The sequence below is a fragment of the Eublepharis macularius genome, chromosome 1 (assembly GCF_028583425.1).
Source record: "Eublepharis macularius isolate TG4126 chromosome 1, MPM_Emac_v1.0, whole genome shotgun sequence".
Taxonomy (NCBI): Eukaryota; Metazoa; Chordata; class Lepidosauria; order Squamata; family Eublepharidae; genus Eublepharis; species Eublepharis macularius.
Window position 1 is genome coordinate 115176153 of NC_072790.1, and position 16317 is coordinate 115192469.

Here is a 16317-nt window from a genome sequence, read left to right on the forward strand (position 1 = left end):
CCATTAAAAAAAGGGGGAAGAGTGCACTGGAGATGGGCAGGAAAATTAAAAGGGTGATGCTGGCAGTAGCACTGCAGACATTTCAAACAGTGAACTGCAGTGACTCAGAAATGCATTGAACATTTGAGAATGAAAAAGGTTTTTTTTAAAAAAAGGCTCAACCAGCATTGCAAATAGGACACAAGTAGTTTTGTGGGAAAAGGTAAAATAATCTATTAGCAATCAAACTGTTTGTGTTTGAAATGGTACAAAAAAACCCCATTAGTAATGAGGAGTCCAAGAGGTTTACAAAGGCCTAACATAGCTGCTAGAGTTGCTACCTCTAGCTTTGGAAATTCCTGGAAATTTGGGGCTGGACCCTGGGACATGGCCGGATCTAGGGTTGCCGGCGCCCAGGGCAACCCTAGTCCAACTCCCTCGCACGCGCACAGTGCGCATGCACTCCCGGCACTGTGTGATGACATCATCACGCAGGGCGGAGTGGCAGAGGCAGCGAGCAGGGCTGGGAAGCCACCCGCACCATTCACCTCCCCGCAGGCAAATGGCGCGGGTGGCCTTGTAGCCCCCGCGCTGCCTTTTGCCTGCCCCGCAGGACAGGGGGTGGCTGGCTTGCCACACGCCCCCTGTCCTGTAGGGCAGGCGAAAGGCAGCCATTTTCTCCATGGGAACTGATTTCTGTAGTCTGGAGATCAGTTGTAATTCTAGGAGATCTCCACGCACCACCTGCTTGGCAAACATAATAGCTGCTCTCTGGAATTTGGCCAATTTGTATAGTTTAGTGCGAGCTGATTGGAAGAAAATTTCTCAGAAGTCATGTACCAAATTTTGTTTCCAAATTGCATCAAAACTGGAATTCAGGTCAGATATTTTGATTTCACAACTTTGGACTATTGATCAAAATGGTTTGGTATCTTACCAAAAGCTTAGATGGTTTTGTCACAATCTGTAACTCAGATGTGACAAAAGTACCCTTAAGTCTTCAGAACTGTATCACTGAGTACTAGCCATTATGAATTTTCATATTTCTCCTTATTCTGTGTTTTTCATGCTACATCATCACATTCATATAAGGACACTATCTAGTGACACAGTGAAAATGTCATAATTTCATGCATAATAGTGACATTCAAAGAATCCATATACATATGTGCTCATGGGTATGTTAGATTCTATGCAGACTGCAACTTAATTCCACCTCCTCAGAAGATTTCATCTGGCCACCATTACATACACTACCACAATGTTATTTAGAGGGGTGCAGGCATCTGATGAAGAGAACTTGATTCTCGAAAGCTTGTGCTACAATAAAATTGGTTAGTCTTAAAGGTGCTACTGGACTCTTTTTGATTTAGCCATTTTAACAACTCAGCATGGGAATCTTTATATGTGAAGATTTTCCAGGATACTACTACTTTTCCATCAGTTCTGCAAGGCCGAAGCACTACTGCAGATGGTTATAGTAGATAAGGAACTGTGTATACATAACATAAATAGTGTAATACAGTGGAAGAAAAGTTCAATTCTATTCTATGCTGTATAAACTAAAATATTATATCCAGGCTTCAATTGATTACATTTAAAATACCACAAACAATACTCAGCTTGCAAAACAGAGCTATCCCATCTCCCTCTTCCTGCTGCAGCCTACTGAGCCTCTCAAAGTGCTCCTTGTGTTTAGGAGAACCTCTGGAACAGCATGAGGTGTGATGTGGATCTCTGCAGTAGAATGAAGGAATCAGCTAAAATTGGTCTCCCTCTACCTGCTGCAAATGTACCTTCCTGCATGTACCTTTTGGCAGCTGGAAGACAACTTTATCTTCAACCCCCTAAAGGTAGGGCTAGAGGCAATTGCAGGGTTCTAGTTTACAAATACACTGAAAAATCAGCACAAATGCTATCAGGAATAATAAAGAATGTAAATCTCTCATGTATTCAGAAACTCAGTTTGAACTCCTTTATGTATGATTGATTACCATTACTGTGTAAGTATGTTGGTGTGTGTTTATGTATGGCATCAAGTTGCAGCAGACTTATGGCAATCCCTGCTGGCATTTTCAAACCAAGAGATGTTCAGAGGTGGTTTGCCATTGCCTGCCTCTGCATAGCAAATCATGACCATGGCTTTTCTTGGTGGTCTCCCATTCAAATTCTGACCAAGATTGACCCTGCTTGTTGCTAATGTACTCAAATAATATATTCCTATCTAGAAAGTATCATCAGCATCCACATATACACTTTGTATAAAACACCACCTTTATCAAAAGTAGACAACGGTTTCTTTTACCACGACAGTGTTTAAAATGTGTCCAGATTTTATTAAAATGTATATTCTCAAAAATCACCGGGATTATCCTTGAGTATATTTACCAGTGGCTTTAGTAGTGGGAATAGGTTGTATCCTAATCCCATTGAAATCAATCTGCATATGATGTTGGTAACCTGAAAGGGAAATACTGCAAGCTCAAGATGGCAGCAATGAGCATGTGAACACTTTCAGAATTCTTTCTGTGTCATGCTTGCAGTTATTATAACACAATCAATGTGAAAAAAAATATTGCCATGTATCCTGTAAACGAATACATAGAAGCTGAGGGCTGCATAACTACAGTGTGAAAAGTTGGTTCTATGGAAGATTATATATCAGCATCTGACGCTGGCAGATATACATTGGTTTATGGAAATGCAAGAATGATCTCTAAAAGATTAAAATAAACAGTACACATCTGCTATCTAAGTTTATAGAAAAGCCCTTTCCAACTCAGAGAAGATTCCTGTACCTGAGGGAAGTGGATCTTCATAAACTGTGTCAGCTCTTTTTCACTTTTTTGCACTTGAAAGTTTGCCTTCAAAGACCCAATGTTGTACAAACGGTCATTTGAGAAAGGGGATGTGGGCCTTGTGAAGACTTTCTTGTGATGAACTTTAAAGGCTTTCGGCTCTGTAAAAAAGACACAAGACAGAGAAATATGGATTTTGCAGTGCATGTTCATAACGCATTGGAGTTGCTCTGGATTTTCATATCTATCTACAATTACCTTTGATAGTGGACATGCCCATGAAGGACAGAACTCGGCTTTCCCTCAGTGCTATGAGAGTAACATTGTGGGCACTTGTAACATTATTTTATTTATTTATTATTTAATTACATTTTTAGACCGCCCTCCCCGTCAGACGGGCTCAGGGCGGTTTGACAACAAATTAAAAACAGTAAAAACATTGGGCCAAATGCCAATCAAGTTCTCCGTGTGATGAAAGCATGCACATGGAAAGCCCACATGCACTGCAGGTGCAACTGGGAGATAGCACTGATTGACTGAAAATCGTGACTGTCTTACCCTGAGAGAAATGTGAGAATGATACTTTACCCAGCTCATGTTCTGATATCTGTTCCGATTAAAGTTATAGGAGTGACAACCTTTTCTCATACCTCTGAGCAACCATACCTGACCTCTATTCACTGCCAGGACAGAAACAGAAATTCTATCTTATATTTGATATTTATTCACTATGAGTATATTAGTGGTATCTTTCATGTTTCACTATACAGTATTTTGCAATGTTGGTTTGGACTTCAAAGGTGAATTTAACATGGTTTCAAGCTTCATTTACTTAGAAGAGGTTTACTGAACCCATCAAATTTTGCCAAGTGGCTGTGTAGATATTTAGGGGGAAAGTAAGATGGAAAATATATACCATACATTGCATATCAAATTATAAACAGGATTTTTTTAAAAATGTAAAAAGCAAGCTACCTGTCCAGAGACCACGAGGTCTCTCACTAAGTCCTGGAATAAATGGAGTATGGAGTTTGTCTTGTAACAGACCATGTTGTTTGAGAAACACTATTCTTTCTTCCTTGGATATATTTTGTAAAGATTGGAGAAGGATTTTTTCCTCTTCCTCACGAAGAAGTTTAGGTAACATCATTATGGAGTTGAAAACAGGTATGCATTTCTTTTTTTTCTGTTGTGTATCTTGTTTCTTTGGATTTTTTATATCTGTGAAATGGGAATGTCCAAACCCTCCTTTATTCTCTAAGTATGTCTGGAAAAGTTTTGGTAGAAATACTCTTCGGCAAATAAACCAGCCATTGTCAATAGGTTGTTCTTTGGTGGAAGTGTCTAGGATCACTTCCTCTGCATCAGGGCATTTATTAAGTAAAGATTTCTTAAGGAACATTAAAACAACATTTGGATCTTGTCCTTTGAGCTGGCAACTTCTCAGTAACATCAAAAGAACAGCTGAATTCTCTGCTGGCTGGATATGTTGTGCGTTTAAAGGTTCATAAAAATTCGTGATGGACCTCCAAGGAGCATCTTCCACAAGCCTGCTGATACTTGGACTCTTTATAAAACATTCCTGTTGGAGTTTAAGACCACAGGCATATTCCAAAAACTCTTTGAGCAATTCCACACTAAGCTTGTCCTGAGTTTTATGTACCATAGTACAAGAAGCAAGTCTTTTCATGTGTTGGAGTAGGTCTGTTTCTGCAGCCAAAGACAGAAGTTGCTGAAAAAGAAAACCCACAGCCACATATTAGATACTTCAACTATCTCATCTTAAACTAGGACTGGAAGAGTTAATGGGTCCAATACAACTTACAGGTTCATTCCAAGTTGTTGCTATCAAGCTATTGTACGCAAGATTTTTTTTTAAAAAAAGAATTGAGTTATAATGTGCATAAAAATGGACAATGCAGAGTCTCATTTATTCCAACTTCTTTCAGAATTGGCAGAGGAAAGCACATCATAAAGAGCCCTAGCCATAGATCATAAACAACCTCACTGTTAGCTAACTTCATGGGTGGTTTGATGCTGAGAGGTGAAAGAAAATGCAAAACTGAGCGACAAGACCAAAATGTCTTACTTAAAACAAACCCATAGAAATAAACAGGAATATGTTCTTTTGGGCTATATCCAGGGATGGCACAAAACATTTTGATTGCTGAGGCAGAAAATCCAAATTGTAATTCTTCATTAGTGGGAAGTATTATAATAAAATAATTGATAGCTTGCTGCCCTTTGATATTAACCCCAAATCCACTGCCAGGCTACTCACACTTTCAGGTAGTTGGATCAGCCTTACAATCCTCTGCAGTTATTTCAATTTAAGCCCAGTGAAATCAAAGACTGGAGTAACTCTATATAGGATTGCAGTGATAAATATGACAGTTTCCCACTAAGAACTGATATTGTGATTACTTTCCTATCACAGCAAACATGCTACAAAACACTGGAACAACTGATTATTGGAAAGTCTTCAGAAAACTTCCCCTAACTTTCAATACATGCTTTCCTCATACTCCATCCCTTCCTCTGCACCCTGCTTGTTGGCCTTCCAACAGCATCTGATTGGATTCTATGGGAAACAAGATGAACCATTGTTCTGACCAGATGAACCATTGTTCTGACACAATGTGGCTGCTGTTATGTTCTTATAGCCACAACAATGCCATATTCATTAATTGTGTTAATGTTTGTACTGATATCAGTTAAAAGCCTTGTGCATGATGAGTTTTGCATGTTTGTAATAATAGTAATAATAATAACATTCGATTTATATACCACCCTTCAGGACAACTTAAGTTTACATAGTTTTCAAAGTATGTCATTATTATCCCCACAACAAAACACCCTGTAAGATGGGTGGGGCTGAGAGAGCGCCAGAGAACTGTGACTAGCCCAAGGTCACCCAGCTGGCTTCAAGTGGAGGAGTGGGGAATCAAACCTGGCTCGCGCTCTTAACCACTACACCAAACTGGCTCTCGGTATTTGTTCATAATACACAAATGCTTTCTCTTGCCCATGATAAAAATTTAAACTCTTAGTAAAGTTGATGGAAGAAGGAAATGACAATTCTTGAGATAGAAGGAGCTGTAAAATATTTGTTGCACTTTAAGGGACATTATAATACTAATCTCTCTCTATTCTCTGGTGCTACATTTTGCACTAAAAATCTAGAAGTAAAGAAAAAACAGGTTAGGATTTGGAATTAAATGTAGACTCATTACATATAAATAGGATTGTATGGTAGCCAGCCTAAGCATGCCACAAGTCAAGTCCAAAGTAGAAGTTAGTGCCGTTTGAATGTCAGTGTTATCAATATGTCATCCTTCATGTTTTGGTGTAATTTTTCCTCTAGGCTACTGAGGAAGAAATCAGGCAGCAGCATAGCAGGTATAGAGGCCTGGTTGTATACCATGGCCAGGCAGGTGGGCTCTGTGGCAGAGCAGTGCCCCAATCTGAGGAAAAAATATTCTTTCACAGGAGCAGGGCTATAAACTGCTCAAATTGCCAGCTGAGAGGAGATGAGTTTCCTGCATGGAGATAGCCATTTCTCCAACTGCCAGGCAATTGATGACTATTTGGATTACCTCCATTGGGCTATAAAGAGTGCAACCTAAGTTGATTGGAGAAAAAGGTGGACAGTAATCCACTGGTTCACTCTCAAACTCATGATAGGGCAAAGGGAAATCCACCCAGCTATGACAGGTCTCAGATGCTTAGCTAATGAGTTAAGGACCATAGACTTCACCACCTTATGTACTACCTGTTGTCTTAAATATGTGCTCCTATGAGCTACTTGTGCTTCATGTGGTCTAATGTCAGCCCTAGACTTGCTTATGTTCTGTTTCAGCATTTCTTCAATTCTGTATTGGATTCTTGCTAATGCTGTGTCTTTGTAAACTTGTGTTTATTTACCCTATGGCATTGTTTATGGAAATGTCCTTGATACTGACAGTACTAATCTTACACTGTATAATCCACCTAGAGTGAGAAAAGCTGGTTATAAATGACATAAATAAACAAAAATAAAAGGCCCAGACATACTGGCAGAAGTGCGCAAGCCAGGACCAGGGAACAAGGGAGGGGAAAGAGTGAAGTCTGTTTTGACCATCCTCTGTTTTTTGATATTCCAGAGGGGTTGTGTCCAGTACAAGGACAGGATGCTAAGGTAACACCAGTGGCTATAATGTCAGACTATGGAATCCCTGTTATCTAGAGTTCGTCTCCCCTTTCTGCAAGAAGCACAAATTTCTTGGTTTCAAAAGGTTTATTGAAAGACTAGGCTCTGATACAACTATCCATATTCCAAGGCCTGGAAAGGATCTTGGCTGAACATAGGCATTGTTGAGAATGAGAAAGAAAACGAAACTTGTGATACATCAAACCCTTCACTCCCAGCCTTCCCCCCATCTTCCATAGCGATGGCAACTTGGCTGTGGGAAGGCTCGGCCCGTCAAGGTCTCTGGCTGTAGAAACAGATAAGAGTATTCTCTCCCATGGAAAATGCGGTCAAAACAACACCTGGACCTGGAGGGAGAAAAAGGCTAGCAACTACAGATTAAACATGGCGTAACTCTGACCAAGGTACCACACACATATTAGATCCTGACATATACAACTTAGTCTCAGATGTTTTATATTCTTTTTTTAGTTCTATATTACCCTGCGGTGTTTTGATATCATTTTCCAATGTACTTGTCCTCTATTAATTTAGGATTGTATTTTAGTAAAAAAAAATTCTCTTTAAAGCCTTCAGAATGTGCTCAAAGTTCTCACCTTTGTGCCTGACCATTCTTCCATGAATAGGCTAGAAACTCATGGCTTGCCAAGCCATGAGTTTCTAGCCTATTCATGGAAGAATGGTTAGATAACAGGCGGGGGGCGGGGGGTGGGGAGAAGCCACACAGACCCCTATCTGAACCTCTAGAAGTAAAAAGGCAGACCTTGAGTAGTGGCACAAGTACACCATATAGCAGGAGGGAGGGAGGAGGAGGGAAGGGGACAAGTCCTCCCACATGCAGACACGTTCCTCTCCTCACCATGGCAGGTCCCTCAGTTTTCCACTCTAGAAGTGCTACCTTGTTACCAGAACTGCTATTTTATGGGGAAATTAGCAAGCAGTTCAGCTTGAGCTAGAAGGATCTTTAACCAACTATACCAGAGTCAGTCTATCAGATTACTCAGACAAGAAAGAGGAGGCTAATATTCAAATAAATAATGTTTACTAAAAGTGTGGCATATGCCTGACATAGCACTTACATACAGCAGACATATAAGAACTCAGAAATATAGGTTGGAAAGAGTTACAGAGACATTTGCATTAGCAGGAACCCACTTGAGATCGATGGAATAGAGGCAATACATTACCTGGTCACAGTGAGGAGCAGAGATTCCAGCAGCGAGGTTGGGGGGCGATGTACAGTGCCATCTGGGTTGGGGATGGGGTGCAGCGCCCAGCCATGTGCAGTGCTGGGCACTGGGCATGGCGCCTAGCACCGAGCACCTAGTGTCACGCAGAGCCTGCTTAAATAGCCGAAATGTGTCCTGAGATGGAGCCCTGCGGGGCTGGCCTGGGACTGGTTCTCAGGATGTTTTCAACAAAAGATATAATGGGCTAACAAGAGATATGATGGGCTCATATCAGGAATATGATGGGCCACTTTAGGATCTGATTGTGAGACAGTGACACCCTTGGGATGGGACAAAAGGAAGGGAAGGAGTGCAGGGCGGGTTGATTAGATTTGACAGGAAGCCGGGTTGTATTGATGGGATCAGCTTGAAATGTTGGTGCTTGATGGGCACATCAATATGAATCCATTGTCTGTTTTGTTCAGCCAGCACATCTCTTCCGTCCCAGGGCTGTGGCCAGCGATCTGCATATCAGGGTGAGGCAGGACCTCAGAATGTGACAGGAGCCTGGTGGGGAAATGATGGACTCAAGGAGAACTGTCCATAGTAACTGCCTGTTGCCTGAGAACATGGCTGCCCTCTGGTTTGCTTCTCTGTGTTCATGGGCTCACTGGCAGGCTGCTCTGGGCATTATGGCGGACCCAGGACTGTTCTGCGGTGGCTTCCCTGTGGAGGGCAGGCCAGGGGGCGCCTAGTCCATTTCACAGAGAATTCTCCTGCTTGTGTGTCATTGCTAGCTGCTAGGTCCATGCCCAAGGTAAAGTTCATGTTTAGCAGGGCCGGTGCGCCCATTGAGGCCAGGTAGGCGGTGGCCTCAGAGTGCGATGGCACCGGAGGGGTGTTGGGGGCGGAGGTGCACTCCGCGGAGCTGGCATGGCTGGGCCGCAGCTGCTGCAGCCAGCCAGCCCCATGCTGCCACATGCCCCCAGCCGGGCGCAGCAGTCATGAGCCGCTGCTGGGGCGGCATGCAGAGCATGGAGCAGCCTCCGCCCACCACCCCAGCCATCTGCCAGCCAATGCTCCCGGCTTGCGCTGTGTGATGACATCATCAAGCAGTCTGTGGCGCGCACGCGCACGCGCATCAGGTAGCCACAGGGGCCAGAAACCCTGGTGCTGGCAGTGGCAACGGGTCTTAGGGCAAGAGAGAGAGAGTCCCTAATCCAGGGAGGCAGAGGGCAGGCAGGGGTGACAGAGTCCATAGGTCATACAGTCAGGAAACAGGCACAAATGGCAGGGTCTCTGGTTCAGGAGACAGGCATTGACAATAGAGTTCATAGTCCAAAATGGGGAGGCTGGCACAGATGGCAGAATCCCTGATTGCTGGTAACAGAGTCCATAGTTCTTAAAAGGGGGTAGCTGGCTACAACCTTTTCTTTCTTCATGAGCAATTGGGACCAGGTGGTTGGAAGCTGGTACAAGAGGCAATGCGTACCAGTGTCCAAAGTTGCTGTTTCAGGCTTCCCAGGAGAGTAGAATGACTGGATCATTTAGTGTTCAAGATGCACTGAAGTACTGCTAGTCAAAAGCAAATGGTACAAGGGAGAGGGTGTTCCAGCAGCAACCTGTAAACTATGTGAACGTAGATCACATGCTTTGAGGAGAGAAACAAGCTGCTCTTTCAGCACGGCAAAAGGTGTGGGTCTGGTATGTCCTCTTAACAACTATTTTCCACACATGAATGAGTGTCTGGAAAAGAGTGTTTATAAAAATGTTCTTCTGCCGATTGTCTCGCTGTCCTGAAAATCAGGGTAGGGGGAGACTGCAAAGAAAGGAAACTTAACCAAACACCGAGCCAGTCAGTGAATGAATCTCTTCTTGGCATGGCAAAGTTCAGTCTTCAATAGGGTCACTATAACCTCGGAGGTGGAAAGGAATTTGATGGGTCCTGGCTCAGTTCAGCAGCCTTCACTCTGAAGATGCACAAATTCCAAAAATGACAGAGAGCAATTTGTCCAAGCCAAGATAAGTTGCCTTGCCGTGGTGATGTGGGAAGCTGAAAATGTCAGCCGCATAAACGTGTATTAAGCCTGATATAGATTAGGCATCTAGGTATTCATTTTCTTTAGAGCTCTAGCCCATTGCTTTTAACAAGTAGGCCTACTATAGAAACACAATGAAACCTTCTGCTCCACACCAACTGCTTTGTACAATGAAAGGTGACAAGGCCTTACACTATTCTTTCTAACCTGAATTTCTTTCCTTTGTGACCCAAACAAGTGGAGATTTGCTGGTATTATTTAGGTGCAAGGGGAAAGCACTCTGCACATCCTCAAAGGATAAGTCAGGCACCAAAAACACACTCTTGTATTAAATTCTGCAGGCCTCTGCTAATATTGCCAACTCTGGGTGGGGAAATTTCTAGAGATTTGGGGACAGAGCCTGGCGAAGGTGGGTTGGGGGAGGCGGGCTCAGTATGGTATAATGCCATAGAGTCCAACCTCCAAAGCAGCCATTTTCTGTAGGGGAACTGATCGCTATAATCTGGAGCTCAGTTGTAATTCTAGGAGGTCTCCGAGCCCCATCTTGGGGTTGGCAACCTGAGCTCTGACTTGTTACACAGCTGAAGAATAAGCATACCTAGCAAAGCTTTTTGTCCTTGATAATTTTTGAACCACCATAAGGCAAGAAGAATGTATCAAGAGGGACCAGTCAAAAGCACTGGTATTTCTGCATGCATGGCCATTACAAAGAGGCCTAGATATTCATTCAGACACACAGCCTTTCCACAGAATGCCTGGAGGATTAATGTTCTATGTGAATCAGTTTGGATCAGTACAGCAAACTACGGCTTACAGTTGTGTATCATTTTCAACTTGATGAATTGTGAATAACAAAAGAATTGTATATCATTGTTTGTAAGACTGGCAAAACTTGAATATTGGAAGTGGCTATTTTATTATGCATATAAATTTAACATGGAAACAAATATGACAGGAAAAAAACATATTTTGGAGAGATTCCTTAAAATCAAAAGAGGGGCCTCATTCATATACCACCTTTGTGATGTAACAGTTACTGCAAAATTGGAAGCTGTGCCAAAGAGGTTTTATTTTATGGCAGGGCCCGTGCATCAGATGTAATGTGTTAAAGAAGTTATACTTCAGCTTCAGTTTCATTCTTGCCTGTTTTCAAAATGGATGTGCTACTAATCAGTTCATCAAGACTACTGTCCTATATGCTCTTCTTCAATGTACACATTTTTCATCTTGCACATGATCTATGTGCGTCACTAGCACAGGCCAGTGAAATAGTTTGAATTGTTATCAGTGCTCTTTGACTGATACGATGATTGGCATATCAACATGGCTCACAACAGAATGTCAAAATTTCACAGCAAATACCGAATCCTGGCAGCCGTACCACAGCCTTTGCCTTTCTTTTCTGTATTTAGATAGATCAGATTATTTATGAAGGGAAATATTGAAGGTTTTCAAGATTCATGTCTAATGTAAATTTAAGACAGTAATCCTTAGCAGGTCTACTCAGAACCCCACTCAGGTCTCTTCAATGTTGCTTACTGCAGGAAAGTGTGTCTTAGAAATGCATCTCAAATCTGCAGATCTGGGATCAGAGAAGTAGCGTTGAAGTCAATTTTTTAAATGATCAAGAAAAAGATGCAATGGAAGTGACAGAGCAACTTCAAACACTCTGAAGAGCTGGGGCAGGTGAAAGAAAATGGAAAAAGGAATCGTTTCCTCTTCTCCTACTTGTCCTTAATAACAAGAAGTACTCTCAGTTTCTTTCTTGCCTTAAATCTTTCCTGGCAATTTGTGGGCATTTATAATAGATTAAGGGCTATAAACCTAGCATCATGGCGCATGGAGCAGAACCCATTCAGGTCATGAAGAGCGAAACCATCGGATTGCTTGCTGGAGCAAAAAAATTCTGGAAATTCAAGTTGGAATATAAATGTCACAGATGCAAATTCTCCAGTTCTAAAAATCAGGTGATCCTGGACAGTCAATCCCATACTACTGCTTGCAATAAAATTCCTTCTTCTGTTATTCCTGGAAACTCCCAGGTATCCCTTTGCTTCTTCATACAAGTTGCTTTTAAAATATAAATGACTCAGCATATCTGGGCACAAATACTGGGTATTTGTGCAATGCTCATCTTAGTCTGATCTGGAAACTATCTGACTGCCTTCTCTGTCTGTGCTTTTTTCTCTTTTTCCTGTTGATCTTGCAAGAAGCAAGATGCTTTCTGCAGAGCTCTCCTGAGCAAGTGTGCCAAGAGGCATACCCGCACTCCTGCTCACATGCAGCCAGATTAGCTGGTCACTAGAGATGGGCACAAACTGAAATACGAACCAAAATTAAGCACAAACCAGGCCGGTTCATGGTTCATGAACTGTGGTTTTTCAGATCCCATTTCTGATGAACCGCCATGAACTTTAGGCTGGTTCGTTTGGTTCGTTTTTTGGTTCGTGACTGCAGACATCCTGGTGCCAATAAATCAGTTTCCTAGGCAACAGGGGATGGACTTCCTGCAGACCTTCTGCTGACCCGGAAGTGATGATTTTCTGACCTGGATGTGCCATTTTCACGAACCAAATGAACCAGTTCACAAACCAGGGGCAGGTTCGTGAAAGTTCATGGTTTGTGGTTCGTGAAATGAACGGTTAATGGTTCATTTTTTTTCTTGTTCGTGCCCATCTCTACTGGCCACTTGTAATAGGAAATATTGTTATTTAAATTAGATTTCTATGTTTTCTTTTGTTACTATAAGAAATCAGGTGGAGAACCAGCTTCAATCCGTTGCAATATACTGGCTCGGCAAGTGTTTCACCACATGTGATTCCATGCTTTCCTGACTGTGACTTTGCTACAATTTCTAACTATCCCCCAATATTTCCTACCTTCCTGGCCTATCCCTGCCTGTTGTCCTCTTTGCTTTAAGTACTGCCACTATTCTGTTGGGTTGATGAGGGAGCTAGTCTTTGACAGAGCTTAGTCCAGGGGTACGTGGCATTCAGAACCATCATGAGTAGAAGACACATTTTATTCTGATTCCTTAATCAACATATAATCTCAAATACAGTTATTTATATCACTGCAGTGTACATTTATATAATTTCTGAAAATATCACACATTGCTAAACACTTCATAGATTACTTATGGCTCTCCATCAGTGTGAATAAACTGTTAATTTTTACAAAGATAAATTTCAGTTATGGGGGTGGGGGACAAAGAGTGGAAGGACAGTATTATATTATGGTGGGACTGACCTTTATAGACAACGCCAGAGATGCCATATCATCTTCAGGAATATAAGACGTTCCTGCAAAAATATATTCAAGTGTTAATAAATTCTGGATGTCGCACAAGCAACATTCTTTTCTGTAAAGCAGCTGTGAAGCAATTGATTTATTCTTGCTTACAAATGACTGCATGACACAGTTTCCAGAAAGCTGACCTAGATTCAAATCAAAAGGGATTTATCTGGTGCCGATTGTTCTGCCTGCAGGTTATGAAATTCTTTTGGATGTTCTAGTTTAGCAAAATTCTTTTGCTTAGTAAGGGAGTATCTGTGGCCTTGTGCATAGGTTCGACTGATATGGCTACTCAAGCTGTGCCCTCCTTGCTAGACAGAGGTGAAAGTAGCCAAAATTTCTCATCAGTATTCTCTCCCTTGGGCATGGGAGGACTTGAAGCAGAAAAAGAGGAAGTACCACTTCAAGGTCTTTCTTATTGGCACTCATTAGGATCAGCTTACTTTCACCCTGCTGCTAGAATTCTGTGGTCTGGAGGCCAAATTAAGTGTTAATCCCCCCCTTCCCAAAGCTTACAAAAATATTCTGCATGATGATCTACACAAAGGCCAAAATATTTAAGATCAGCATACCCCTTGGATCCTCCCTGTCACATGGAGCACCTCTGTGCCAGTACAAAGGGCCAACAGGCTATGGTCTGTTGGCTCTCCATGCAGCCACAGACTTCTGCAAAATAAGAAATTAATTTTTTTTCACAGACCCCACATGGAGAATCACCATCTGGAATAATTTTTGGTACCCCTGTATGAAAGTAAGAATTATCTTTCCATGCATAGATAACGCGCACACAGCTTATTCTCTGGACTCATGCTTCTCACATTTCATTGCAAGCCTGCTTTTAAACCTATGCCAAACTTTGGGAATAGTTCTTCAAATGGTGAAGAGGGCAAGGCGATTGAGATCAGAAGCTGTGCTTTGCAGGTTAAGCTTCCCATGCAAGTACTTCAATCCAAGAAAAATACACTTAAATAAAGAGAATAATTTTCAGCATTCATCACTGTTCTTTGTTAGATCATGGCATGAAATTTGTGATTCCCTTAGTCATGGTACATGAACATCAGTCACTTACAGACAGTGTTGGTCTGTAGTAGAAGAGCAAGATTCGGGTCCAGTAGCACCTTAAAGACCAACTAGATTTTCAGGATATGAGCTTTCAAGCATTAAAGCATATTGATCTTGTTTGTGTTTTAAAGGCACACAAGTTATCTTATCTTTAGAGGCCTGTGAAATGCTTCCTTCTCTGACCTTTTTGTTCCCTCAAAAAAGAATGTTTGCAATCATTATGTTGCTGACTGCTCTATTGGTTATGAACATGCTGTGACATCACACCAGCATCAGTCAACATCAATATCAATAATATCAATCAACATCAATCACACCCAGAAACTTAAACACCATCACATTATTGAGCCTTACAATGCAGATTATTGGTTTTGGCAATTAGATCCTACTTTTCAAGTTTTTAAAAAATATCCATGAGAAGACTATATTATATAATGTTTGAAACAAAGAACAGTTTACCAAGTTATATTCATTATGCACTTGCAATTATGAAACTAGCTAAATTGTTCCATTACAGACTGTGGGAATCCAAAACAAATGGGGTATTTAAAGAACATGAAACCTCATTAAATTGTGACTCCAACTTTTAAATATTTGTATAGAATATACAGTAATATAGAGAGCCAGTCTGGTGTAGTGGCTAATATGGAGAACTGGGTTTAATTCTCCATTCCTCCTCTTGAAGCCAGCTGGGTGACCTTGGGTCAGTTACAGCTCTCTCAGAGCTCTCTCAGCCCCACCTTCCTCACAGGATGATTGTCATCATGAGGATAATGATAACACACTTTGTAAACTGCTCTGAATGTGGCATTAAGTTGGCCTGAAGGGCGGTATATAAATCAAATGTTGTTGCGGTTATTAAGGTGTAATACAGTGTTCATAAGTGACAAATTCCATTTAATAGTAGAGATAGAATATAAATAATGCAAATAATTAATAAATCCCACCTACAATTATTTGTCAAATATAAAACACAAAGCCAAAGTGTAAGGTGTATCCATGCAGAAGAGAAATGCTTCTAAGAGTTATACTCTTCTAAGTTCATTGAGGTCAGTGGCTTAGAAGGGGATAACTGCTCAGGAATCGCATTGCAAGTTCTGAAAGACATCAAGAAAAATGATCCGGATAATAAAACAGTTTATAGTGTTCTTTCTTCCCTAAAGGCATCTTAGGTAGCAAATAGACACACAAAAATGCTTGTTTGTTGTCTGTTCAGTATATTTTTGAAAACATGATGGGATCCAAAGTATTTGTTTTCGATCTTGCGTGCCATCATCCGATCCTGGGTACTTGCTCCATGTTCATTACAGTGTACAAACTTTCTATTCATAGTTCTTTCCCTCAGTATAAATTTTGGAGGGCATGATGGAATTTCCTTGTGTGGCATATGGTAATCCTTCACCTGAGGGCTTGCTCCAAATAAAAGTTTACATTCCTCTGGCAGCTCCCTTTAGATGTAAAGGAATGAGGTATGTGTGTCTTCTGTTAAATAACTGTCTGCATTTACATGTTCTAGTGGCAAAAGGTACATAGTGTTCTTACACTGCACTGGCGGCAGGAATGTCCAACCCTATTTCCTCTCATAAATATTTCATAATAGAAAATACTTTAAAAATACGCCAGTTAAAACTGTGAAGTGACCCTTCCCACTCCAGGTACGTGAGCTAGGAATGCTTGAAATAAATACCACAAGAGAGTTGGGCCTAGCAGTGGGAGGTCAGCTGTGGTAACCACAACCTCCTTTTTGGATTAAGAGGAGATAATTTCATTTTGAGACCATTACACTG

The 16317-nt window shown here is 41.5% G+C and overlaps 1 protein-coding gene across 9 annotated transcripts in view; it reads right to left on the reverse strand.

The window, feature by feature from the left end:
- Positions 1-16317, reverse strand: part of LOC129326929 (uncharacterized) — a 228339-nt gene that overhangs the window by 170254 nt on the left and 41768 nt on the right. For all 9 annotated transcript variants that reach the window (XR_008596770.1, XM_054975299.1, XM_054975290.1 and 6 more), the window contains exons 5-7: positions 13424-13476; positions 3753-4509; positions 2778-2938 (exon numbers count right to left, since the gene is read on the reverse strand). Coding sequence is in view for 8 of the 9 variants with exons in the window: in XM_054975299.1 (XP_054831274.1) it covers positions 2778-2938; positions 3753-4509; positions 13424-13476 (971 nt within the window). In the remaining variant the exon portion in view is untranslated. The remainder of the gene's footprint in view (positions 1-2777; positions 2939-3752; positions 4510-13423; positions 13477-16317) is intronic.